The 27,884-nt window shown below is 50.0% G+C and overlaps 1 protein-coding gene across 10 annotated transcripts in view; it reads right to left on the reverse strand.

Annotated features, from left to right (window-relative positions):
* The window catches only part of MBNL1 (muscleblind like splicing regulator 1), a 63,423-nt gene that overhangs the window by 18,045 nt on the left and 17,494 nt on the right, over window positions 1–27,884 (reverse strand). For all 10 annotated transcript variants that reach the window (XM_027891898.1, XM_027891901.1, XM_027891903.1 and 7 more), the window contains 2 exons: window positions 4,026–4,196; window positions 2,374–2,574 (listed from right to left, as the gene is read on the reverse strand). In XM_027891898.1, coding sequence (XP_027747699.1) covers window positions 2,374–2,574; window positions 4,026–4,196 — 372 coding nt within the window. The remainder of the gene's footprint in view (window positions 1–2,373; window positions 2,575–4,025; window positions 4,197–27,884) is intronic.

Raw genomic sequence — 27,884 nt, forward strand, 5'->3', positions numbered from 1 at the left:
TGTTGCAAACCACTCAGCTTTTTAAAAAACTTTTTAAAATTTTACTGATTTCAGATGTTTTTCCTAACTGACAAAAATGGTTTTTACTGCAGATTGTGCCCCTGGGTGTTCTGTGACAGTGCTACTCTCACAGTTCCCTCTTGTGCAGAGGACTGACTCAGAGTGCATCACTCCTCTGAAGCCATACCAAGAGCACGCAGCATCTGCAGGGCCAGGCTAAAGTCCCAAACTTCAATAGCTCCCTGTGCACTCTGGTCACAGTCTCAGCCAGCACCAGGGCTGCCCCGGAGGCACCACATGAAGAAGTGCCCCTGCACATCTCCCTTCAGGCTCCCATGGATGTATCTGCTTCCCTGGCCATGGGCAGAGCCACTGCCTGGGGACATTGGGTACACCCTGCTTATGACCAGGACACTTTCGAGCCCTCATGTCTCCACAGCACTGACTAGCCCATGGCCACCACACAGCTGGAAGCACAATCAAACACAGCAGCCACCCTTGGCACTGCAACTCAAAGGGCTCCTGCCATTGGCATCCTCCTCTCCTACTCATTTCCAAATCCAATGTGATTTATTTATGAATTTATCTAATTGCATTTTGGTTTTAATCCACCTCTGGCAGGTGTCCATCATGAAACAAAGTCCTCAAGGGAAAAACATGCCTGGGTGATTCCAACCAGCCACCCGTGTGCCAGCTCAGAGCTCGGAGAGGCTGCCTCCCTGTAACCTGAGCGTGCTTTGGGGAACGCTTCCCCTGGGGAAAACATCTCTAAAAAGAGAAATGATGTGATCCCACAGGAGGGGAACCTGTGGTGACATGAGCTCTGAGAATAGTGACAGCGGCAGCAGGAAACACTGGCTGCCAGATGACCCTCCACGCTCCTCCCAGATCACCGCTTCTGAGCAGCAGCTCGTCAGTCAGATGCAACTAGGGAAAAGGAATTAACTTCCCTTGTAAGGAGAGTTAATGCCTGTTAATGAAGACACACAGGCAGAAAGAAAAGCATTACAAACACAGCTGGCTGCATAAAACAGAGACCCTTCTCACTGGTCCCACTGTGCCCTCCGAGCTCAGGGCCCAGCCCCGGCACTGGGAGGGAAAGTGGCAGCACCACACACATGGAGAGTGGCCTCTCACAGGGCCACGTGCCCCCACACACGGTGTCCAGCAGACACACGGGGTGACAGCGGCTCAGCCCAGCTGCTCTGCCCTCCCACCACCACCCCTGAACCACCACACCTGACCGGGGCACCCAGCACCCACACACGGGCTGTGCTCGATCCTCGTGGCTGTGCTCTCAGGCTGTGCCAACAGGCTGTGATCTATGTTCGTGCTGTGCCCGCAGGCTGTGCTTGAGGGCTGTAATCAGTGCTCGTGGCTGTGCTCTCAGGTTGTGCCCATGGGCTGTGCTCCCCGGCTGTGCCCACGGGCTGTGATCTGTGCCCACGGGCTGTGCTCCCCAGCTGTGCCCACGGGCTGTGATCTGTGCTCATGGGCTGTGCTCCCCGGCTGTGCCCACGGGCTGTGCTCTCTGGCTGTGCCCACGGGCTGTGATCTGTGCCCAAGGGCTGTGCTCCCCGGCTGTGCCCACGGGCTGTGCTCTCTGGCTGTGCCCACGGGCTGTGATCTGTGCCCAAGGGCTGTGCTCCCCGGCTGTGCCCACGGGCTGTGATCTGTGCTCACGGTTATGCACCCAAGCTGTGCCCATGGGCTGTGATCTGTGCCCACGGGCTGTGCTCCCCGGCTGTGCCCACGGGCTGTGCTCACGGGCCGTGCCCCAAGCGCAGACAGCTGCCCGTCACTGGCTCACCGCCCACACCACTGCAGCACCGATAAGGTGCCGAAAACACTGTCAGGGCTTTCAGATAAGAAAGATTCAGAGTAAGGGGGAGCACCAGCTCGAGAGCACCGACACTTGTCAGGGTTGTAGCGAGGATGATAAGCTGGGTGCGGGAGGCTGGAGGGGGAACGTGGGCACCATCTGCCCAAAGCCAAAGCAAGAGAGGCTGAAAGTCATCCTGCACCCAGGCAGCTGAAGCTCTGCACCTTTCCCTGGTGCTCAGTGCCTGTGCCCCTACCACATTAACACCTCCTGGGCACACACTAACTCAGTTTCATTGCACTCTTGCAGCTGCCATGGTCATTCCTAAATATTTCCACTTCTTTCTACAAGGGAGGGCCAGAAGCAGAACAGCAGCATGAAGTTACTGTACAATCACTCAGTCGCTCCTTGTTCACACTCGTCGCCAAGATACCACATTATCAGCCCCAGTGAAACCCGCATTATTTGCTTTCACAAGGAAAATATTTCATATCTAGAAGACATAATAAATGATACACTTGTGAGAGTAAGTTACACCAAGTGGCTCCTACCTCCAGCCTGTCTGTCCTCATCAGCTTCTGGGCGGCAGCGGCGGCGGCGGCAGGAACGGGGACACCGGGATTCCCTGTCACCAGCATCGGGGCCGTGGGCAGGATCTCCGCGGGGACCAGGCCAGGGGACACGGGCCCCAGGTAGGGGTTGAAGGTGGCTGACGCGTTGGTGGCTAAGCTTGGTGCCACGGAAAACATTGGCTGCAGGCAGAGACAAGGAGGCAGACACTCAGTATTGGCTCCTGCGTGCTGTCACCATAACTTTTTGGTCAACCCCTTGAGCAGAACAAGGTCCCTGCTACTAATGGGAAAGAAACATTTGTCGTGTTTGTGGGACGTGGGGAACACCTGTGCAGATGTCACAAGAGAGCAAGACCACGGAGACAGAAAAGAGTCAGGTGCCCTCGTGGACTGTGCTATGGTGTGAAGATAATTGGCTGTAGAGCCCAAATAATGCTGTGAAACCCAACACAGAGCTGCAGCAGGGATTAAATGACCCTCCTGCCCTCGAACACACAGTGCAACTGCCAAATAAAATTCAGCCAGGACTGTTTATCTTTCATTATCTAAATAAAGCAGTTACTCAAGGCATTTAGGTTTTTCTTCCAAACTAATTTTTAGAGGGAAAAACAACTACAGAGTCAACACAACTCCTTCTCTGTTTTGCATCAGTTTAAGGCAGACAGCACAGAGTGTTGCATGTTTTTGTATTCCTGAGGAAATGACTGAACTGCTTGGAAGCAAGGGACATTGGAAGCACTGGACAAAAACATGAAGGGATTACTAGAGAAAATAGACTGAGAGTTGTGTAAATGGTGATAACTTCTGTAACATTTCTGGATTTTCACCCATGTGAATGAAAAACAAACAGGCAGATTTTACAGGAAATGAAATATCACTCTTACAAACACTATTAATTAACTGCACTTTTCATTACTGTGTTATCAGCTAGGTAATAATGAACATTAAAAATAGAACTAAAAACCAGTCTGCTAGTGTGTAACTTAAGAGTTTGATTTCAGCCCAATACACTCACTGTACAGTAAATAAAAGACTACCCCATTTATTTTCTTTTGAGCTCATTTTATACCAACATAAATATCCCACAGCCTTTCAATCACTGCAGAGTAACAGCACATGTTATCAAAGCCACTTCACACTATTCTGAAGCTGACAGGTACACTGTGATGTAAGGCAGGACATGCACACCACCCCTGCTGATGCACCAGTACCACAGCCCTGGTCTAGCTGAGTCCAACTCCCCCCAAACCAAAGCCTAATTCCAGCAAGCAATTCCCTGGGAAGGTTCCCCTGAGGGAAGGGAAAATCCAGTGGGCATCTTCTCAAAGCCAAGAGTTTCGTAGAGCACACATGAAACTGCAAAGAAAATGAAAATTCTACACAGATCACTCATGTTGTAAACCTTAAGAAATAAGCTGCAAAAAATGAATTCCATTAACGAAAGATTAACCAAATGAATTAACAGTATCACTTTGGGCAGGGTGGAATGACGCAGCACGGACACACAGACCAGCATTTCACTGCAGCTGATTTCTCCACCCGTTCCCGACCTTTGTGGGATCCCCCAGGTGTGCCAGCCTGTGCTGGCTGTCCTCAGTGCCATCCTCCCTGCTGAAGCCCCAGACACGTACCACGGGCTGCAGAGGGGCTCCGGGCATCATGGCGTTGGCGAGCTGCATCTGCTGGGCCAGCATGGCCATGTTCTTCTGCTGGATCAGGTTATTGCGGCCATTGATCTCCAGCTGCGTTTTTAAGTGTGGTGGTGGGTGAAGATATTTGCAGTTTTCCCTTGAGCATCGACCCTGAAGAGAATTGACACAGTTGGATTAGAAGCTGTAGGTGCACCTTTGTTCCTGATGTCAAAGCAAACACAGCCCAGGCCGAGGGGAAGGGCTCTCACTCACTGCCCAGAGCCGCTTCACAGCTCCTTTATCTGCTGCTTCCTCTGCTTTTCAGAGCCATGCGTTTCTGCAGCACAACTCTAAAGCATGCTGCTTCTTTTTAAAACTCCTGAAGGTGAGCAAACAGGAGTGTGTCCCCCCCTCCTCTGTGGGGACACACTCCCGCTCCATGAGAGACACCAGCAGCACCCTGCGCTTCACCACACCTGCGATGCAGCATCTTTGAGGGAAACCTCCTCCATGGCATGAGATTCTGTTGTGATTGCCAAACCAAACAGGAAAACTAGAACTGCCTTGTTTCTAAAATTTCATGACATTCAGATATTGTAAACAACAAATTTCATGCACCAGTTTAACCAGGATGACAGGATGTTCAGCAATGTGACAACCATTGATATCCAGAAACACAAAACAACCCTGGGCACGATGCACACCCAGACCCCACTGTACCTCCCCTCTTCTCAGAGCACAGGAGTGCTGATGCCACATGCCAGGAGCCTTCAGAAAATGCAAGTTCATTAATACAGCAGCTTTACAAACTAATTGTTCTTTCAAGTTTTTAACACCAAGCACATACTTTTACAAAAGGGATGGCAACAATAAAAATTAACACCCCCCCAATTAAATAGGACAATTGAATTATTTTCTGAAAAAAACCCCAAGCAAATAGATTCCTTAAATTACATTTTTTCCCTTTACTCATTCATCTTTGAAATAAATCCAAACAAGAACAATGACAAGGCAAAAGACAGACTTAATTTGAGTAAGAAACCATTTTTATCAGGGAAAAAACTGATTCAATACAGTTTGACCTTATACTGCAATTTTGCTCAGAAAGTTAAAATTTATCCTTGTTAAATGATCTGCCGGAAATCTAATTTATAGGATGATTTTTGTGTGCCCTAAAGGCTGGGATAACCGGTTTGCTGCTGCCCCTCTCCCAGTCCATCTCTCCTGTTGGCACTGCAACCTTCTCAAAACTCATTTTCATAGTTATTCAGCTGACATCTGAGTGATCCCTGCAGAGGGAGACGCCACGTTTTGTGTATGTCTTCAGGGACTGAGGGGGCTGTGGGCTGTCCTCAGCAGAGGTGACACTTTGAGAGTACTACTGAAATCACTTGCAAGAAAATCTCCCTAATAACATCCCCAAGTGTTGGAAAGCAATCAAGACAGGGGCCAGAGAATGCCAAAAAGCCATCAACCGTACTGCAGATAAGACAGGGAAAAAACCATGTGCTGCCTGAGGAAATATTATTCCAGGGGAATGGAGCTTCCTACAGCAAACAAGGCTTTGGATACTCCAGTAACAAACAGTGACAGTGCATCAGCAGCAGTGGTGGCTCACACAGTGAGGGTTTAGTCCCTGTGCTGTTAACTGAAGCAGTGTTTACATGTGTGTAAACATACCTGTACACGCCTGGAAATGCACATCTGCTGGTGGCTGCCCCACAGGGCTGCCCCATCCCTGTCTCTAGGGACCAAAGCTGGCACCTGATGCCCTGGGGCAGTGGCCAGACCTGCCCAAGGGCCAGCACAATGCCTGGGCCATCTCTCAGCTGTCACCCGGTAGCCTTCACTCAGGGAAGGCAGCTCTCAGCTCCAGGGGTACTTTGGGGCAAAATGACCTCGAGTTCTCTCCTTTAACTGCCAAACCAACTCACTTCAGAACCCCCAGGCCCCCAGAGCACTTCACCACTGTGTAAATGAACTGGGAGGTAAAGGCCTGCACTTTGGAACAGCGTTATTTAAGTCAATTCCTCTCTCAACACCAACCCTGTGTTAGGTGTTGCTACTCCCCAGTAACACGGGGCAGACTGACACATTTAATAGCTCCCTGAAAATGAGATCTTACGTAAGCACAGTGTAAAAATCGGAGCTAATTACTGCTAAACAAGTAACATGGAACTACAACGTGTGTTGCTGGAATCAGAGAGGAGCAGTTAATAAACCTGATTCTGAAATGCAGATTAAACTCAGTGTCCTCCTTTCAGTGCTGGGGTTTAGGCTGCCCCACAGCTCTCTGGATGGGATCCAAAGCCTGGCAGTACATGTTGTACATCCCGACCACTTAATGTACTTCATATACTCAAACGTTTTAAAAGCCATAAAAACCCATCCCCGAGATCTATGCAATGTCCTCTGGCTCCTGGGAAACAAGGAGCCCTGCTGATGGGCTGCTTCCCCATCAAGGTCAGCACTTCTATCCACTTAGGAGCTGGTTCTCAAGGAAAACAATTTACTCTGAGTTAAAGACTACAAAAATATACCACATCCCCAGGTAAACTGCTTGTGCTTTGTTATCACCAGCTACTATCAAAACATTTACATCCTCCTTGTTTGCGTGTGACTTTGGTGCCCAGGGCACCTTTAACCTTCAATCTTTTAGAATTTGCATATCTTAGCAAATTTCCCAAAAGAAATGAAGACACATCTGTCTGGGAACAGGGTTTGTTGTTTTACTTTTCTTCCATGGACCTTTACAAATGGTCCACAGAGCGCCCAGGAGTTGGAAACCGCAGGCTGCAAAGCAGTGTGACAGATCTCCCCAGAACACGGGCTGCATTCATCCCCTCGGCCCTGCGGGCAAGCAGTTCCTAATTACCTTGTTACTGGATCCCGGTAACTGCAGTCAGCAGAGTTCAGGGCAGATTTTCATCTCTCTGAACCTTTTCTGAACCCTCTTTCAGTCATCACAAAAGGAATACTATGAGTACATGCAGAGGCGGCAGTTCCACGCTGCAGCGTCCCGATGGGCAGCACCACAACACTGGGGGGGTTTCACCACAATCCTGCCGGGCTAAAACTTTCTACCAACGCTCCTGAGGTTCCCCAGCACGCTCCTCAGCAGAGGCCCCGCAGGTCTCTGGTCCCTCAAGACGAGCAGGGCGAGGGGCAGAGGGCCAGCTCGGCGTTCCCAGCCGCTCTCACATGATGATGTTTTCCTCCGGCTCCGCGATGAGCAGTGGCCGGCAGCGCGCCCAGCCCAGCCCAGCGCCAGCCCCTCCGACAGCCAGACAGCACCAGCTCTGCAGCAGCTGCTGCACTTGCAATTCCTGCTCTAACAGGGGGCAAGCACACCTTTGCTTCTGCTCTCCTTGCAGCAGAAGGATATATATATAAATATATATATCTCATATATAAATATTCTCATCTCATTATGCCCCTCCATTTTCTCTTGGTGTTAAACACACGAATTTATTTCCTCCACTGTACAGTTCACTTTCAGTGCCAAAAATGAAGAGCCATCCACTCGGGCTGTGGGACTGGGATGTGCCTGACCTTGGCGTGTTCAGCCTCCTGTGACACCTCCTTGAGTGCAGTGCAGGGCTCAGCACGGTCTGGTGATCAGGACTCAAGTCGGGAGGATTTTTCCCTTTGCCTTCAGGGCAGCAGGAACATGTATGTGACCCCAGGCACCTTCCCACGGAACAGAAGCATCCCCCAGCTACGCAGTGTGGTTTTATTCCCCACAAAGCATAGGCATTTCAAGTGAATACTTTCAGAACTGTGGAAAACATGCCAAACTCAAGACAGAAAAGAAACCCGTCAGTCCCACCTTGGAAAAATCACCCCCCAAAATTCCGCATTCTGAAAATACAAGGTATTTCTACAAGACTTGGATCCGGACAAGCTTGTTGGATTGTGAGGTTACACCTGAGTGTGTCAGATGTGAGCACAATGGGCCCATTTCTGTGCACTCAGTTACTGCTGTCACTGACAAACATCAGAGCGCACACAGAGCTCGGCGATCCCGCCGTCACTGCTTGAGGTCATCGTCCTACAGCAGCATAAACCCAGGATAAACACTCAGACCCAGCAGGCCCGTGTGTGCCACTCACTGCCTGTCCCCAGGCTGGCACTGACCCCACGCCAGGGCAGCCTGCCCAGCTCCACACGGAGCTCCTGTGCTGCCGGCTCAGGTAACCCCGCCCGGCCCCCGCACGCCCGAGGGTCGCACACCTCTGTGGGCAGCTGTCAGAAATGCAGCTGCTCTGGGAAAGTCTCACACCGAGCCGTGCCAGCCCGCTGGGTCTGTTTATTTATGCTATTTTTATAGCACTGCGGTAGCACAAGCCGAGCTCCTGAGCACCGGCTGCACCGCTCCGCGCGTGGTTCTACACCAACTGCTGCTCAAAGGAGAACGCTTTCCATCAATCCACCAACACCACGCCATGAAACCATCTCCACAGAAGTCCAGGGGACGAGAGCTGAGAGCAGAATGTGCATGCAGAGACATCACTGGAATAAACCCTGGCTCTCCCCGAGGCCCCTAGAGTAAACCCCTGGCTCTCCCCCAGGTGCCAGTGCCAACCCCATCACTGCAAGCAGAGCCACACTGCCTGCTGGCACAGCTCAAGGAGGTGCACGGAGCTCAGAGTGGTGTGGACACCAACGGGTGCTCACCATCCTGACCATTTAAATTTGCTAAATTTCTTAAATTGTTGCTCAGGATGTCCCAGAGCCAAATTAATCCTCCAATTAAAAACTGTTGCTTAGCAACAGGGCTTGAGATGCAGGAGAGTACAGAGGGATGCCCACGATGGCACCAGGAGCTGCCTCTGCCCGCAGCAGTGTCAAACTCCACTATTTAACAGTTATTAACGACTGATGTAATTTACAGCCACTTCAAACACTTTAAGGTGTTCTGACTGGTCACTGCCAGAGCTGAGGCCGCTCTGCCGGTGTTCCCTCAGCCAGGGGTTCTGCCTGCAGCCGACACACAGCCTGAGCCACAGCCAGAGAACCATCAGCCAACGCTCAACAGCGCAGCTGCAACACATGAAATATTTCTGATCCAAAACAAACATGCAAACACCTCCCTCTGTTAGGGAGTAAGAATTCCTCCCGGCCAGGCGCGTTAGAACCCGAGCAGGAGGATGGCTGTGATGGCTGTTATGTACCATCGAGTATTGCCTGTAAATGGTAAAACTATTTATCCTGATGCCCATGTGTTTTACAGGAAAACATTTAACTCCCCGTAAGCTATGGTTTCCTTTTTAAAAATAAACTGTTTGCAGGCACTTTGTGTCATGGCTGCTTTGCCAAGCACACATTCAGAGAAACCTTTTTAGTATTAAACAAAAAAGAATTACAGGACCTATTTCACTGCCTCGAAGCACGCAGACTGCAGTCCCTAAGCCAGACAGTGGTCCAGAGGCAGGGCAGCAATTGCTGAGGCCCCATACAAGGTCAAGGCACAGCCTGTTTGGAGACCCAGCCCAACACCCACCAGAGGAGGGGTCACTGCACCCCAGCTCTGCCGCTGCCCTGGCGCACAGCCAGCCACCCTGCTGCTGTGGGACTGGGGGTGCCACTCCCACACATAACCAGCTCCTGGTTCATGGGCAAACCCAGTGCTGGGAGCAGTGCTCGCTGATGAACCCGCTATCAGACTGCCCATCTGTGCCTGCCGGGCCCTGCAGCACCCCCAGCTCACGGCCCAACAGCTTGCCAAGGACGTGCTGTGGGCTTGAATACTCCCAAAAAACTTGCAGGTGCAAGGAGAAGACCTGCTGGTGGCAAACACCCTCCAGGGGAAGGAGGTGAGGGCACCTCCCCTGTGAAGCCCCCTCCAGGCTGGGCTGTGCACAGGAACACTGACAGCAGCACACGGTGTTCGCTTTTCTAAGTGGATCTTTTCATATCAAAACACACCGACCTGACCGCTTAATGACGTCTCTGCATGTGATTGTTGTACAGAAAAGCCTCAACCTCTCTAATTGATCATTTGGCTCGCACAGCTAATGGCACTCTTATGGGAGCTGTCCTGTTGCCATGAAATCCAGCAGGATTTAAAAAAAAGAAAGAAAAAAGCAAACAGAGCGAGCAGACTGCCAGCCCGAAACCAGAAGGAAAGACACCAGCACAGCAGCAAAACCCTTCCCACTGCTCCTGCAGTCTGTGGGTCTCTCCTCCTCCAAGGAAGCACAGAATAATCCACAGGGGGACAGCGATGTGGATGGGGATATGGAAGGGGACATTCACACTGTGACACTCTGCTTTGCACCCACAGCAGTGTCACCAAGCGCCTGTCCAGCACAGGCCACTCTGTCACCCAGGGTAAGGTGGCTGCTGGAACTCCCCCAAGGCACCTGAATCCTCATTTTTTAACAGCCATTGGCAAATGCATCAGGAGCTTATGGAAATATAAACATTTCTTTATGTCCATCTCAATTTATATACACTTCAATTCATATTTATAAAAATGTACAAGTTATAATAAATATTTCATACTATTTGGGATCGATCTTGGTATTATTACGAAAATTTGTATATCCACATCTGTATACACCCATGGTATGAGTCAATCCATCACTAGTTATACTGACAGACCCAGGACACACAAACTCAGCAGACTGCACTAGATCGACACTAGACTTCCTCCCAGGTAACTTCCCCACTTGCCTTCAGCCAGTCCAGGATGAGGGTATTATGTTTTTCCAGGCCGGTCCAGGAAAAGCAGACCCCCACAAAGGGGGCATGTACCCCTGGGGGGCAGCACGTGGCTCACTCTGGCATTAGGAACCACGAGCCATATCCAGGGAGAACTTCAGCTGCTCCCTGAACTCCCAGTGCCACGAAATCCTTTTAGAGCAATCTCTGGTAATCCGCATGATCCTCACTCAAGCGTGCAGTAACTGCCGTGGTAAGAGCAGAACAGATCAAGTAAAACACACAGGAGGTTTGCTCTGTCGGTCGGTCAGTGCTGAGCACGAGCAGCTGGAGCAGCGTGGAGCCCACAGCGTGGAGCCCAGTGGGCACCAGGACCCCAGTGATCCACACTGCTGCTCACCACCCCAATCCCTGCCAGTGGTTCCATCTGGAACCAGCCCCTCTGCCTCTGCCACCGCTCTCAGCAGTTCCACGGGAATGACTGGAATGAGCAGTGAGCCGAAGGTCCATCAGGTCCCACTGCAACTGTTTGATGGGTGAGCTGAAGCATAATAAATATTTAATAATATTTTCAGGCCTATAATTTGTTTGAGTGTATTTAGTGGCATGAGAGAAAATGGGCGCAGTGTCAAATGCTGCATCCGTTTGAGCAACGGGCATGTTTGAATCTGGGCAGATGTCTGATCCACCTCCATCCCAGTGAACACCTTGGCTGCAGAGGGCTGAGGCCCCAGGTGAGGTGAGGACAGGGACTGCAATGTGAGACGTCAGCAGGCGGGCGCTGCCAGCGCCGGCAGCCGCGGTTCTGGCTGAGGGCAGTGCTGAATAACACAAAAATCGACGTCACGTCGATAAACTGCTCTCTGTGTCCAGCAGCACGCCCACAGCCTCCTCCAGCAGGCTGAAGGTCAATGCCTGTCAGTATTTATGTCTGGATTTTTATGGGAGAGAGGCTGCTCTAAAAGCATTACTGAGAACTGCAGCCCCACACACCAGACACTGGAAATCACTGCTAGAATCATATCCTGAAAAAACAATGTATCCACATGTTTGGGGGTTTTATTGACTTAAGAATTCCACCTTTCTCAATTTTCTTGCTATCCTTTTTGTTGTATTTTCCCCTCGCTTTTAGCAAATACAGCATCTTGATATGCTGTTTTAAATACAACTCGAATACATTTGTCAGGCATATATTTTATTGACTGAAACTATTCCTAAATTTGACTAAAAGCTACCTAACACCATTAGTGTGCAAAATAATTGTCAGAATATTATCTTATTCAAGTGAAGTTAAATGATAAATTCTGATTGAAATATGGAAAGTTTATTTAACTCTATTTCAAAATAGGATTTCAGTTTACAGCTGAGCCCAGGTGAAACAAAGCGTTCTGAGGGGGAAAGGGCAGAACAGGAAATTTCATAGAATCACGGAATTACAGACTAGTTTGAGTTGGAAGGGACCTTAAAGATCACTCAGTTCCACCTCTTGCCATGGGCAGGGACACCTTCCACTAGCCCAGGTTGCTCCAAGCCCCATCCAACTTGGCCTGGGACACTTCCAGGAATGGGACAGCCACAGCTCTGACCCACCTGTGCTCAGGTACAGGAGGGGTTGGTGGCACTGTGGGAAGCAATGGTTGTTTTTACCTGGAAAAGCGAAGAGCTGCTTTCTCAGCACTAAAAACTTTACCCAAGCATTCACAAAGGATCACAGGTTTGAACTAGCAGCGTGAGAAAAGATCTTGACTCTCTTTCAGCAATGCCACACTGAAGTCTCTGCTGAGCCACATGCCCTGTTGCTCCGTGTGTTTCTGGAAGAGCTGGCTGGCATCTGACAAAATAAACCTGGCGCCTTTGGCTTGGTGGAAAACCCACAGCCTGCAGGGCACGGCCATCCGTGAATCCCTGAAAGGAGTGCAGAGAAGTGACCTGATTTTCAGGAATGCAAACAGCTCCTGGTCCCTGACCCCACACGTGCAAGAGACACTTTACACCACCATAAACTGCCTTAGATGGAAACATTCTGCTTCGATCACATCCAAACCTTTCTACCTAATTACTGCACACCCCTGGCACTGCCACAATAACCCAGAGCAGTGGCTGTGGAGGGGACAGGGACAGCTGTCAGGGGTCTGGGACAGAGACCTTGGGCATCAGACAACCAACAGCCTTTCCCAGCAGCCGGGAGAACCCTGTGGGTGCCACCAGGGCACAGGGGTGCTACAGCTGAGGACAGGATGAGAAAGTTCTGCCTCTGCCAACCAAAAACTCAACACTTCTGGCCCCTTCCATACAGTTTATTTACATGCTCATTAAATTTAGGTCATTCAGTGTACTCAGTAATAAAGAAAAGGAGAGACTGAACCAGCAGGCACAGGCACACAGGACAGGCACTGTAGGAGGCAGGGTGCACATCACCCTGAGGGCACTGAGTCCCAGAGCGGTTCAGTCTGATGTCACTGCACCACAAAACACTAAGCCTGCAGATTAACTTCCATGGGCGGTTCAGCTCTGAGGTACATGAGGATGTTGGGGCTGATGGACCACTAACATCCATCACACAGGACAAACGGTGGCCATGGAGTCCCTCAGAGCAGCAGCACAGGGTGCCACATGCAGCCCCGAGGTCCCCACGGCACCAGCATGGGGTGACCCACAGGTGTAACCGTGGAGGTTTGCCTTTACCTCACAGCTGAAAGGACAAACCCACAAACACACCCGAGTAAAGCAAGTGCACTGTCCCTGTCCAACAAGAACTTTAGAAACTGATATAGGCTGAAGGATTTCTCTTTTGAAAAAAAAAAAAAAAAAAAAGCTCAGGAAATCCTTAACAACTTCTAAGAAAAAATTCCACCTGTTTTCCACAAGAGGGAACTCAGTGAAGCCAATGGCTTCTGCTTCTGACAGGACAGTGATTTCCTACAGAACACACCTTCACAATCAATGCCCAGCCCCTCTGCAGTCAGGGCAGCCCCCCCAGATCAGCCCCCAGAAAGGCACCTGCGGTGGCAGGTACACACAAAGCGGTATTTAATGCAACATTCCTAATGGGAGCAAGAATCCCGAGGGAGCAGCTGGCCCGCACACCCCACCGGAGCATGGAAGTGTCACTGGGAGATGACTGTGGCTGCGGGGCCAGGACCTGCTGTGAGCGCTCCTGAGCTAACGAAGCAGTAATTAGCGAGCAGGGTGCACCATCCCAGGGCAATGCCAGCCACACCAGGGGCAGAGGAAACCCAGAGCCACACACGTCACCCCTCCCGGGCTGCGAGCACACAACAACCACCCTTCCACAGCCTGACACTACAGCACGAACACGGGAGCCACGGCAACCCAACGGGAGCCACAGCAACGAGACTCTACGTGACTTAATCAGCAGCTCAGAGCAATTAATGAACCTGGCCACACACACCTATGAGTAAGGTCAACTCTCAGGCTCACGCCCAAAGGCACCCCCACATCAGCAACAGCCCCTGAAGCTGCTGCTGCCGCCCACTCCAGGGCACTGCCACATCCCCCCGAAAAGGGCACTGCCATGAGTCCCTGCCAGCTACCACCACATCCCACGCCAGGGCACCCCCAAGGCCCACACATTTACTCTTTATTTCTCCTGGCTGGCAATTAAATATTCTCGTCCTTTTGAATTTTTTCTTCTAAAGCTGATTCTATCTGGTTTGAAGTGAAAATCAAAGAACAATCATTCAAGATAAAGGCCAGGTTGACAGAAAGCTAGCCTTGCATCTTTCCTTAAATGTGCCAGACAGAACAAATATAGCTCTTCTCCTTCTCCTCTCAACTGCATCATGATTATTGTGTAAGTAGAATCGTTAGCTTTGGCTTTTTTTTCTGCAGACACACACAAACATCCCACCTGAACTTCATAGCCTACCAAAGGGGGAAATCTTTCTCCTCAAGCTAGACTGATTACTTGAAATCATATATAAGAGTAAGTTTTATGTAAAGGAATGGTAAATGCACTACAAAAGGAAACAGGGAAAGGGCTTACTGTATGCACACAACTCTCGGGGACACCTGATAAAGAAGGTTTTAAATTTATCCATCTGCCACAGGGTTGCTCTTCTGGCTCATCTTGCTGGCTACTGGGTGCTGAAGGAAAGGTGTTTCAAGAGCAGAGGATTTGGTGCAATAGAGAGGGTACACATGAAATTTGTCAGCAAGGAAGTCCTGAGACAGGAGGGACATAAAATAAGTCACATTTTTAAGAGACCTGGAGGCCAACTCTATCTGGTGGTGGAAAGAGATGCTCATCAGAGAGGTGAGCAAAGCTTTGGAGAACCATCAAAATCAGTGCCATTCCCAAAAAAGGGGCAGGGAATAAAAGTGAAGATTTAGATAGGTAAGCCAGCACCAGCATGGCACTGCAGAGGGAAAAAAATACAGGCTCTGCTACAAGCATTTACGGCACACCTAAAGCCTCATAGGAGAACACCTCTACAAGTGAAGAGGGAGCAAGCCCCCAGAAATGAGGAGAGCTTTGTACACGGCCACTGGTCCCCAGCATCACACAGGGAGCCTGACAGGAATGGTACTGTGCCCTGAAATTCAGTCACTGACAGAATTCAGCACGTGCAAACGAAAACAATTAAAATTAAGACTTGTTACAGTGATACACTGCCATGGAAAAGTAAAACAAAAGCGAGCTGCTCTCCCTGGCAGAGCCAGCCCTGCCGTAGCCTACGGGTGATGAGTGGTTTAACTCTACAGATGAGAACCTGTTTTCCATTCTGTGTCAGTTTTCACACCCAGTCTCTGCTGGTTCTACTCATGCCTACCAGCTCTGTCCCCGCTCACCTCCAGAGAATGTTTCTCCCTCAGTTTGTTGAAATGCCATGTCATTAATGGTTCCTGGGCACAAGCACCACCTGAGCCGGCAGCGGCTCCGGCAGGACCCCCAGACCTGGCACTTGGCAGCCCACTCCTCCGTGACACAGCAGCATTGCCCCTCCCAGGGCACTGACACCTCCCACACCCCACTGGCACCATCCCTCCTTCCCAAAAGCAGGGGAAGCACCTCAGGCTGTTCTAAATGCTCAGGATGTCTGAGTAAGCCCTTGGTGGCAGCGCAAGGCAAGGCCCTGAGTCAGCTCTGCATGGCCACCCCTAATACACAAAAATAACTTGTTTATTCCTCCTGAGGTGTTATTTTTACACTGGCAGTGCCGGGTAGCCGTGGCCATTTGCTGCCACTGGTCCCAGTGAGGCACGTGGTGAGGGCTGGGTGTACGAGCCCTGCAAGGCGCCGGATCGGGGACGTCCCTGTCCCGCCTGGCTGTCCCATCTCGGTGCAGAGGGCTCAGCGTGGGGCTGGGAGAGGTTCCTGGACACTGGGGGTGCACAAGAAACACCCTCAGCCACTGCCCACCCTGCCAGCTACTCCCAGCACCTGAGGAGAGCCATCCTACACCTCCCCACGGCATCAGCCAGCACCTCCAGGCTCCCCACGGATTTCCAGAGGGAAAACCTCCTCCTGAGCTGCCCCTTTGATTTCTAATCATCTGGAGGAAAGCCCTGCTAAACCAAAGCGTGGCTCCACGTGCATGAGCAGCATCTGTCAGCTCAGGACAGGGCAATGCCGTGATGCCACCCTGGCTGCACCCACAGCACTGCTCACAGCAGGAACCAAGGGGCAGCTCTTTCTCCACAGACCCTATAAGGTCCACGGTGCATTCCTGAAGGATCCAGTTAACACTCTCCCCGAGGTTCACTACTCTTTATCCACCTGGTTTTGGCGGATATAAGTCCAACTAAGTGAATGCAAACATCCCTAAGGGCCGGGAATACCAAAGTGTGGCTGGTGAGAGGTAAGTGGGAACACGATGGAGCAGGACAGAGGCAGAGGAAGCTGCTGGCAAGTAAATATTGCTCAACAGGACAGCAGGATTGGGGAAAAACTGACAGAGTGGAATAACAGGAAGTTTAGTCACTTCTGGACAAAAAAAGCGAAGCGTGTGAGTGGGGCGGAGGGAGCAGAGCGGCCAGAGCGCAGGGATTGGAGGGCAGGGCAGGCATGGGACATGCTGCTGTGGGCACTGGACACACCAGAGGAGGAGCAGGCTGTCCTGCCTGGGTGCCCCACTGCAGCAAACCCTTCACAAACATGGCAGGATCCTGCAGAGGCTCCTCCACCTCCTGACTCGAGCTGATGACCCAGTTAACCCACATCTCCAGCTCCTCCTCCGCCTTCCTCAGCACGGAGAGCACCCTAACTGCTCAGCCCGGGTGAAGAAAACACCAGGGGAGGCAAGGAGAGCTGAAATACAGCAGTCAGAATTTAGGGAAGCAGCTGATTTTGAACAATCAGCATTATCATTCAAACCCACTGCAGGAGGTGGCAGTGGCTGCGTTTGAACCACGGCTGAGGAAAGGTCCCCGGCGGGCACACCATGGGCCATCCACCACAGCAACACCCTGGAGAGAGTACTGTTACTACACTGCTGGGTGTTAGTAAAGGCACTAGAAAAATGCAAACCCAAGATTTTACTACATCATTCAGAGAGGAATATGTAGTGAGAAAAAAGACAAATTTAAAATAATTAGAGGCTAGATAAAGAAACTCACCAAACCATGGCAAACTGTCGACAAGCTTGATTAATAAAGTTGTTTACTGCTTAGGCAAATGAGGGAAGAAAAGGATATAAATAACAAAGGGTTCAGCAGCAGAGAAATAACAAAACTTTAACAAGTTTATGATTGAAAAATTCCTACGATGAGAGTCTGTCTACAAGCAATTCAGACTTCAGTGACAAAAAGAGATATCAAAAAAGCTGATGTATTTGATATCGGGAGGCAAAGGGAGAGTTAAAAGTCCTTAACAAAGAACAAATTGAAGCGAGTGTAGAAAAGGGAAAGTGTCGTGGGCAAACAAAGGCTGACACATCAGGTTTGTTTTACCTTGCAAGTGTGTGCTGAGGCACAGTAAAAGCTCCCTAACCAAATAAACACCCTTCCCGTCCCTGCGGGAACCACAACAGCAGCAAACCTGGCACTGGGGTACGGCTGGAGGCCCTGCTGGGGCGGCACGTGGGGCCTCACAGCAGCACTGTGAACTCTGGGACACACTTACCACCTTAAAAACTTTGGGACACACTTATCTGCTTAAAAAAATCCCACCCAGAACAGCCCCAACCCTGAGGTACAGCTCAGGAACAATTTCCTGCACCAAGTGCTTTCCAGGCCTCCTAACACTGATATTGCAGATCAATGTTGTACAACAAAAAGCTGCCTGACAGCTGCGTTGCACTCATTCAAGCGTCTCTAACAGGCAGTGCTGCTCTAATCACACACTCTGCACCTCTGCTACCTTCTACCCCAGAGGTTTGGCCTCACTCACTTTCCACATGAAACAAAACGACAATAAAAGGACAGAACAAAAGATCCACTGTAAGGCAGTGTGCAAATAAAGACAGTATCTCTCTGCACCAGCACAGTGCAAATATAACTAAGGCCACGACAAAACATCACTTGCTCTCAGGAGCTCTCTATCCCCTCTCTGCTAAAGTCTCTGTAGAGGCTTTATTTTTAAAAATGCAATTCTTTGGTAAGCAAATACACAGAGAGCAGAGACCTGCGTAGGAACAAGGAGCTGGTGAGAGCCCCTGTGTGCTCAGAAATGTGGCTGCAGGGTGAATATTCAGTGTCGAAGCCTTGAAAAGCTCAACTCTTTCTGCCACATACTCAAGAAAAAAAACTCAGAAAAGCTTATGGAATATGTGACAATGACATTAGAGGAGCAAAAAGAACACATAAACAGCAGAAGCTGTTTTTCAGTGTCTGTAAGCCCTCACAGAGCACCTGGGCTCTGCAGAACACAGAGGTGCAGACCCATCAGCCATGAACAGAGCAGGTCACTGGACACGGACTAGTGGGAAACACTGGTGGCAGGATTTATTTTTCTGAAGTTAAATAATCACAAAACATGCCAGAACGTTGCTCTGCGGTCAGAATTCCCTCTGATTGTTTATTTTCACATGGGCACTGAGAGCTGCACTGTCCTGCCCCGAGGCTGAGCTGTGCAGACAGGGGCAGTGTTCCGCTCCTCCGGAGGGAAGCTCAGCTCCCTGGTCCATCCCCGCAGCCACCCCACGGCAAGGCAGGGGTCCCATCCCACGAGAGGGTACGAAAGCCCAAACCCAATGCTGGAAAGGAAAGGGGGTAATAGCTGTTTTACAGAAGCAATCTTTCTGTAGGAAGCAGCATTTTCAGGAAGAATTTCTTCCCAGAAAGAGTGGTCAGGCACTGGAAGGGTGGAGTTCCCACCCCTGGAGGAGCCCAAGGAATGACTGGATGGAGCACTCAGTGCTCTGGTCTGGTCAGTCACAGGTTGGACTCCGTGGTCTTGGACATCTTGTCCAACCTTAATGATTCTCTGCTTTCTGTTACTGGCAGTTTAAGTCTGCTGTAAGACATTTCAACTGTGCCACTACCCTTCTACCCTTCCCATCCATGCCGAGGCGAGGGAAATGCCACCTCTGCAGATATTATCTGAGCGTGTGAGCTCAAACACGTGCCCCTGACCTGAAGACTCAAACGCTCTCACTTGAAGTGTTCAGCCACAGAGCTGGTGGGAAATGAAAAACTTTCCATGTGTGGGAGCCAACTGAGCTGATGAAACAAACAGGAACATTCAGAGGGAGGACTGGTGTATCATGATCTCACTGCAGAAGCACTTTTTCCTCAGGTTCAGCATGTGTGAGGCACAATCAAAGTCCCAGAGATGAGAGCATTGGCCTCGGGGCAGGGCTGCAAGGCTGCCTTACAGGTACTTGCTCTTCAAAAACCCAAATTCTCTTTTAATATACTTCACACAGAAACCACTATTAAATTCCCCTCGTTTCCCTGCCTTTTTTTTTTAAATGTGAGACCAGACTGGCCCTAAACATAGTAAAACAGGAAAGTAGTACAATAGCAAATGAGAACTTTTCTACTCCACAACCTCCCTACAAAGGAACAAGTTCAAGGTGAGAGCTTTGCTCACCACTATGGCCAAGCCCTCAGAGCCCCAGCAAGGTGTTTCAGGGCAGCTGGAGATGCACTGCTCCCAACAGCCAGCACCACAGCCACTGGGAATCCCTGCCTTCCACAGCCCCATCACTACTGGGAATCCCTGCCTTCCACAGCCCCATCAGCACTGGGAATCCCTGCCTTCCACAGCCCCATCAGCACTGGGAATCCCTGCCTTCCACAGCCCCATCACCACTGGGAATCCCTGCCTTCCACAGCCCCATCAGCACTGGGAATCCCTGCCTTCCTAGGCTCCCAGGGCTCAGACAGCTTTTACACAACATTAAGGAGCAGAAGCTGAACCGAGTAATTTGTCAGGTGATCAAAACAGAATTTGAGCAGTCACTCAGTAACACTTGATTATTTGTCATTTAAACAGAACAGAGAAAAAAGAATGTAACAACTACAGGTGGTGCTGAACAACTGACCCACGGTTGTACTCCAGACACCAAGGGAAGCCCCCCAGCCAACCACAGCTTCATCAGAACATTCACACAGAGGAAAGTCAGACTGAGAAGGGATGTTCCAGCTCCAGAGCCCTGCTGGAATCAGTGGCAGATAAACTGTGAAACCCAGAAAGTCATTCTGACATCCTTTACATAAGTTACATCATAAAGTTTAACACACATTTGAGTTGACTTGTTGCTTATTTAACAACTGCATGCAGAAAAGTTAATTTCTCACCAACATTCACACATTTTCTATGCCTCTAGGTGATTTTTCCCAAAGAGTTCAGTGAGCTTCCTTGCAAACCTGTCTCGTCTCAGCACCAACACTGCCCGGGTATTCCAGCCCTTGGCAGGTGAGAGCAGTAGTTTTACTTATATTGCTACAAAAAAATTGAGTTGACTTTGAGGTCTGGAGACTCCTTTAACTCCTGCTCTCAAAAGTTTATGACCATTTCCCAAAAAGCCAGTTTTAACCAACAATGCATGGTGTTACTATTCTAAAAATCCCTCACTTCCTCCTGTTCAGCCCCAGCCACAGGAGGAGCCCAAACTGCCCAGTCCTGGCTGCAGGGAGCTCACACTTTACTGCAGCTCTAGTTTGCCAGCTGCCACCCCACAAACAGTCACTTCTGTGCAACAAATGCCTGGCCTGCTGAGGGGTTCCCCGGACCAACCAACACCACCACAACCCCCCTGGGCATCACCAGGAAATATTTACAGCACAAATGGAGTTTTTTTCCTATGAAAAAATTCCCTGTTCTTCACTGCCAACAAGAACTTTGCATTGTAAGGTACTTAACCTGGAATTAAAGCTGCCATATCCATCCATCCATCCATCCATCCATCCATCCATCCATCCATCCATCCATCACCTGCGTGCCCTGTGCATGGAAGCATCTCACTGTGCTCCACGGACAGGAGGTGCAGCTGCAGTGTCCAGGCAACAACTAGAGTAAATACCAAGGGAAAGGGACACAAAGGACTGACTCTTCTGCTTCCTCTGAGGTGTGTCTAGTGAGTGTGAACTCCTTAACCCTTCAGTGTGCCCAGCCAGGGGCTCTCCCAGCTCACCTGCATTTATATTTGGTTACAGTCCCTGCAGACACCCCAGCTATCCCCTGACTCAGCTCACGGCAGGGAAGATTTTACCAGTGCACAGACAAGGGGATGTCAATGCAGATGATCTTCTGAACACACCCTACCACCAGAAAGCTGAATTCCAGGCACAATTTCCCATCTACAGCTGGCTCTAAACCCTGATTCCATTGTAAGAAATGGGAAGGGCCAGCAGAGCCAGCAGCCCATCCCACTCCAGCTCTCCCTGTCTCCTGTGGCACAACATGCTCCGAGCTGCTGCACACTGACAGCCAAATTCTGCTCAAAGACACCGACCAGCTGTACACTTTTCTTCCTCCCAGGATTTGCTCCAGCAATGTCGGTTTATAAGGAGCCCTAAGGCCCCAGAAAACATTTCATTCTGTCTGTTCTTTTCCAAAGACTTCAGTTAAATGTGCACACCCTTGTTCCTATATAACAGAACAAACGAAGAAAAACAGTGTGCCTGACACTGCTGTGCTGGCTCCTGCACACCTAAAAACCTGCCAGGCTCCTGAGGAATGAAAACCTCTCCCTGGGCTAGCCAAGGCTGGAAAGATGCTCTCAAATAAAAAATGTGCAACCTCGCCCAGTATCAAAGACCAGCACTGACACTGCACAGGGCTTCAGACTGAATCCTGTCAGGATAAAGAAATCCCTTCTGGCATTATCAGTCTGTGCTCCCAGAGTGTGACCACTGTTACACACTCACCCTGGGACTGTGCCTGCTTGCTTGCATGCTTCCACACACACATAGCTATTCCACAGGTTCCTCTCCAGCACACAGAAAGCAATCTTACCCCCGGAGATGTTTATGATCAGCCTGTGTTTCTGCTTTCAACACTGAGAATGTTTTTGAAACACCTACAGAAGGGACAGGGAAAGGGAAAACAACACTGGAAAAGCTGGATATTGAAGGAACATTAACACTGCTAGGGGCTCAAATGCCACAGGGCTCCTGATGTTCCCAAATTTCTGCAGGTGGGTACCTCCCTTGGACAGCAACTCCATCCATGGCCAGGAGACAGGGACAACTCAATAAGTGCAGAAAACAGCGAGCTTTACTCCTGTGAAGCTGTGGTTACCAACTACACCTGCAGCTCCCTGGGGTGTGCTGGCTGCTCCTGGGCTGAGGGGTTTTTCAGCGTGCCCCCAGACAAATGACCCTGCTCCCCAGAGACACCAGTGACCCCACGAGCTGCCCCAGCCACAGACTGTCACTGCACATGGACACGTGCTCTGCCATGCAGCCAGCACAGCAGCATGAGCACTGTGCACAGACATGAAGGACAACTGCCGCACCTTGCCATTCCTCTTTTTCAAATTTAAATCTCAGGCTCACAACTATTTATGTCTCTCTTTAAGCCTGGAATTATCCCACGTAAATTCACTGAAACCACACCAGCAAAAAGTACTGAGCTTTGCTTGCTCCCAGAACTGCTCCTCTCTTCAAGCAGCACTGTCTCTCCTCTTGCTAACTCTGTAGCATTTCGCCAAGTTAGGAACGGTCCAGAGAAATCTGGAGTCGAAGAGCGTCTTTCCAGGAACTTGACGGGACTTGAAGTGCTCTGAGACGAAGCTGGATCCAAACCCACTCCCCCAGCCGGCCCCTGCCCCTCTCCTGCTCCAGCAAACACCCTCCTGTCGGAGCAGCACCCACGCACCCACCGCCCCACTGCTGGGAAGCCAGAGGACTCCTCAGGATCTCCAAGGATTTGGGAAGTTTATGCAGTGAGTGTGGTATAACAAAAATGCAGTCTGAGGAAGTGGTTTGCCAGTGCCAGGGTGAAGCCCTCCAGCATCACTATGCTGGATTCATTCCTCTTCTTTAAAAAACCACTTCATCAGATGTATTTTCCTCTATTTGATCAAAACGTTGCAGTTGCTTTCAACTACCTCAACAAATGGTCTGCATCAGTTAAATCCTCAGATGTTCCCTAATGAAGAGGATAAGTCATAAGTATCTCAATAAACTCAAACATGAACCCTAAGACAGTTTTCTTACTTGCATAATCCTGTATTTCAGGACCTGACAATTCAGTGTTGACTTAAATCTCATTTCAACAGCAGTAATCCTCCTAGTGGCACCATGAAATGAGGGACAAGGCAGAACTCTGGATCAGGATAAAGGCAGCTCGTTATTTCTGATTTGAGTGCTGCTTTGAGTGCAGCCCTGGATGGAGAAACAGGTTGGACCCCCAGCCGGACCCCCAGCCCTCGCATGAGCTCAGGCAAGGCCCGCATGGAACAAAAGGAAGCACAAGCAAACAGAGAGGACTGAGGAGGTGCCTGGTACTGACCAGCCCCAGAAGGATGCCAGGTCTCTCTCTTAACAGGGTTGTCTGGACCTGAGTGAATTGACAGGAGGGCTGAGGACTCGCCTTGGCTTTAACCAGTGCCCTGGAGAAGAGGCTCCTCCTCAGGCATCGGACACACTCCGGCACAGCAGCTGCTCCCGATGGGAAGCACAGACTCCCAAGCAGCACCAGTAGTTCCTAAATGACAGCCAGTTGAGCTAACGAGGCCCTGCCGTCCCAACAAAGGAACACCAGCACATTTCCAAAGTCAAAAACCAGATGTGATCATTTGGTCTTCAGTGTAATTTGTTGCTTCCAACAGATTTCTGTGAGCCTTGGCAACAAGGCATCTGTATTTGGGAAAACAGAGACTTGGGGTCATCCTGGGAAGGAGAGAGGCCTCACAGGCTGCTCCTGACCACACAGTTAAGACTTGGGGCAAATGACTGAATGTTCTAGACATGAGGTTGCCTTATTTTATGCCTTTTTACATTTCCCTTGTAAACTAGTTCAGAATTTTACTGATTCTGACTATGCCCAGCAGAGTTCCAGACTGTAACAGAAGCCCATGCTGGTTTCTATTACACACAGCCTCTAAAAAATTAGTGCAAATGCTGCAGAGCAATGTTTTAATTTTTATTTAATTTCTTCCTGCCGAGGCAGAGCTGAAGCTGTAAAATGAGCCGTAACTCTTTTGTCCAAGGATCTGATAAGACTTCAAAACACCATTTATCTTCTCAGAGAGGAACACACGTGCTTTGGATTGTTTGGTTTGTTAATGGACTATTTGCCACTCAGCCTAACAATTGCCCCATTTTCCCTACGTATTTGCCACTTTCCCTTCGCTTCCTCTTCTGGAGCTCAGCCTGTTGGCAAACATACAGGCTGGAGAGGAGAAAAATGGCAAATCAGACCTTAGGAATTTGAACATTGTTTATGTTTTCATTTTTTGCCAAGGGTTACTGCTTTACGAGCTTCCTTGGAATCAGCCGTGTGTCCATCTGCCTCCCAGCCCGAGCCTCAGCTCACCTCTGCGCCCGGGATCCTGTCCCTGCCTCGTGCCCAAGGATGCCAGATCCCACACAGGGAAAATTACACCAGAGTCACCTGCTCAAGCGTTCTGGGTTTTTCCTTCTGCCTTAATTAAAGAAGAATCAGAGCCACGATCTGCCACGGTCACGCTACTAGTGAGATACACTTACTGGGATTTTCTTTTCTTCATTTAAAAAGAAATAAGGTTCTTATTCTACACCCTTATGTCAGTGTCACACAAAGGGGAACAGCAAGTCAAAAAATTAATAGTTTTTGAAGCACTGATGAAGTAGAGAGACTTAAACAATTAACAATTACATCTCGGAGGTAGAAGAAACAAGGTGCTCACCAATCTCAACAATAATTCATTTATATATTTTTAAGGTTTTTTGGCAAAAGGTGGTAGCCACATTTACAGAATTCAGGAGTTTCACTGCTAAAAATAAATACTTCTACACCCGAAGACAAAATACTGTCATAACAAGCACTGGATCTTAGAAACAAAGCACCACAGCTTCAAGCTCAGACATCATCAGTGAAGAGACTGGCACTCCTAGCTTCCAGAAGTAGAGAAATGTGAAAGCTCAAGACTTTTCACCTGTTGAAGGGAGAGTAGGGAAGAGCTTTTACACCTCATTGGGACACCCAGCTTAGGCACGAAGGAGCTGCCTGAGCAGGAGCGTAACTCAAGAGACCCAAAATCGATCTGGAAGCTGCAGAGCCCGTGGTGAATGTTCGCTCCAAAGGCAGGTTTGTGACTCGTGTTCCCCGTGTCCGCTGAACAGCCAGCAGGTTCTGGGCCACAGCAGCTCCCACCCCACAGAAAGCCCAGGTGCAGAGGTGCTGAGCACAGCCCAGCAGCTCCAAGGCCAGGCTGAGCCCTGTGTCACACTCCCCAGCACAGGGGCAGCCCTGCACTGACGGGGGTCCTCTGCATCTGCAGCCTCCCACAACGAGATTTGCATTTGACATCTATCTCCCCATTGTTCAGACATCTTTATCTCAGCTTTCAGGAAACGCAGATGACTCATCTATCGGAACATCTGACGAGGCTAACGTAATTTCAAAATGACTTCTACTTAGGCTTATTTTTCCAAGCAAAAAAAAAAAAAAAATTAAAAAAATGAAGAAAATGTTTCAAAATTACACTAAAAATCAAATTTCTGTTGAAAACCAGCTTCCTGATTTAGGAACCCAAGTGCTTATTTTTGCTGTAGACAGTCTAACAGGCTTTTAGGCATCCAAATTTAGGAAAAAAATCCTACGGCATTTAAACAAGGCAGAGTCAGAGCTGGAGCTGACTCAGCCGCTCCAGCGCACAATTTGAATACACTACATAATCATTCTCGGTTTAAAATTATCCTCCTAATATCTAAGGGCCAGATTATCCCACACAAGTTCATCTTGATTTGTGCACTCCTCCAGGCCAGCCTCGCAGGTTTCATTAGCGCTAATTAGGCAGCAGGACATCATCCCGCCGGGGCTGTCCCAGCCCTGACCTCGTCCTGCAGCACCTCCGAGGTTACAGCCACCGGCCTGGCTGCCTCCTCCTCCCCACGCTCCCCACACCACACACCACGGCTGCCTGTTCCCGCTCACGGGGCAGAAGGAGCTGCTGGGTACGCCCACCGGAGGTGCTTCCCAACAGGTGACAGTGTCCAGAGCCCAGGGCTGCAGTGCCCCTGCTCCTCACACAGAGCGGGGCAGAACCTCGGGAGTCAACACCTCTCTCCCTGCTCCAGCCCTAGGCAGAGTTTGTGCATTCATTTCACAGGGAGAAATAATAAGAAAAGAAAAGAAAGTGCCTTACCCAAACCTAAAGCTCCATTTCTGGCACCTGTTTTTGCCTCCTGTGGGCAGGGCAGAGCACGGCAGCGGTGTGTGCTGCGGTGGCTGCGCGCTCCACGCGCTCTGTCCCCTCCATCCCCTCTCTGTGCCCACAGAGGACACCTGGGCCGAGGCCAGAGGTGAAGGGCACTGCCACTGCACAGGGTCCCCTCCCAGTATCTGCCGTGCCTGTTTATGTTCTAAATATAGCAGAGCACATGGGTCATCTCCAGCTCCAGAGCAGTCCTGCTCCAGGGGCTGCAGCTCTGCAGCGCTCACACCTGCCTGACGTCAGCTCTCACACAGCAGCTACTCCTGAGGCACCAGGGCTTGGGAGCGATACCAGTGACAGATCACACATCACACACTGCTTTGGGTTGGAAGGGCCCTTAAAGGCCATCTCATTCCAGCCCCCAGCCAAGATGCATTCTTAGTTTGTAAAAAATATAATGCAGTGGTTAAATATATGTTTACATCCAAGAGATAATGCAAGAGTAGCTGTTTAATTAATGCTAACATTATTTACACTTAATAAGAAATCAAGTAGCTTAACATTAATGTCAATTTCTCAGTGTACTGCTATTTTAGTAAAGAGCAAGGATATTACATACTGAATTATTTAAAAATTAAGAATTACTTTTGAATGTCCTAATCAAAAATCTTTCTTTCTCTGTGCTAAATACTGACTGACCTTACAGGGTCCAGACAGAGCTGATGAAGCATTTCCCTACATTGTTTTTATAGAACATCTGAAGTTTGGGATACTGCAGACAAGGTAACACAGTGACTAGTGCTGTTCAGCCCAGCACACACCAAAGCTGACCCAGAGCTGACACAAACCCAGCACCGAGCAGTGGCTTCAGTGATGGGCACTGGGAATTCCCAGAAGGAAGATATTCTCTCTTCTGTTTACTCAAGGTATTCTTGTACACGATACAGCTCCCTAACTCCCCAGCCCAGCCCACGCAGCCGCTGGCAGCCAGGGGCCCACGGGGAGCAGCTCCCCTGCCCCGTGGCCCGGCTGCAGCCAGGGGATCGCCCGATCCCCCGGGAGCCTCTCCAGCACACAGCAGCTCTGCCACAGGCCAACCTTCCAGCAGGAGCACAAGTAAACAGCTCTGGTCAGCAGTGTATTTTTAAACAGCAGATTCTTTCCCAGCTCCCAGCTCGGTGCCTGCACTGACTCCCCGGTGCAGCAGCAGGCTCCTCTCCTCCAGGATCTGCAGTAACGCTAACTACGGTTATCACCCACGGACCTTGCAGCACTTAGCAAAGGTCATCATCAGCTCCTGCATTAAAAAAGGAAGCGAAGAGCCCTGCTGATGGCAGCAGAAGGGCCAGCCATGCCACCGGGCCTGGGGAACCCTCTTACACAGACACCAGCCCACGCTGCCGCCTGGCTCCAGCACCGCCGGCCTCCCATCCAGCACTCAGATCTTAAGGCACTTCCAACAATGTCAGAAGTCTGAGCA

Source organism: Empidonax traillii, unplaced genomic scaffold (assembly GCF_003031625.1).
Source record: "Empidonax traillii isolate 1590-97213 ecotype Southwest subspecies unplaced genomic scaffold, ASM303162v1 scaffold334:size599637, whole genome shotgun sequence".
Classification (NCBI taxonomy): Eukaryota; Metazoa; Chordata; class Aves; order Passeriformes; family Tyrannidae; genus Empidonax; species Empidonax traillii.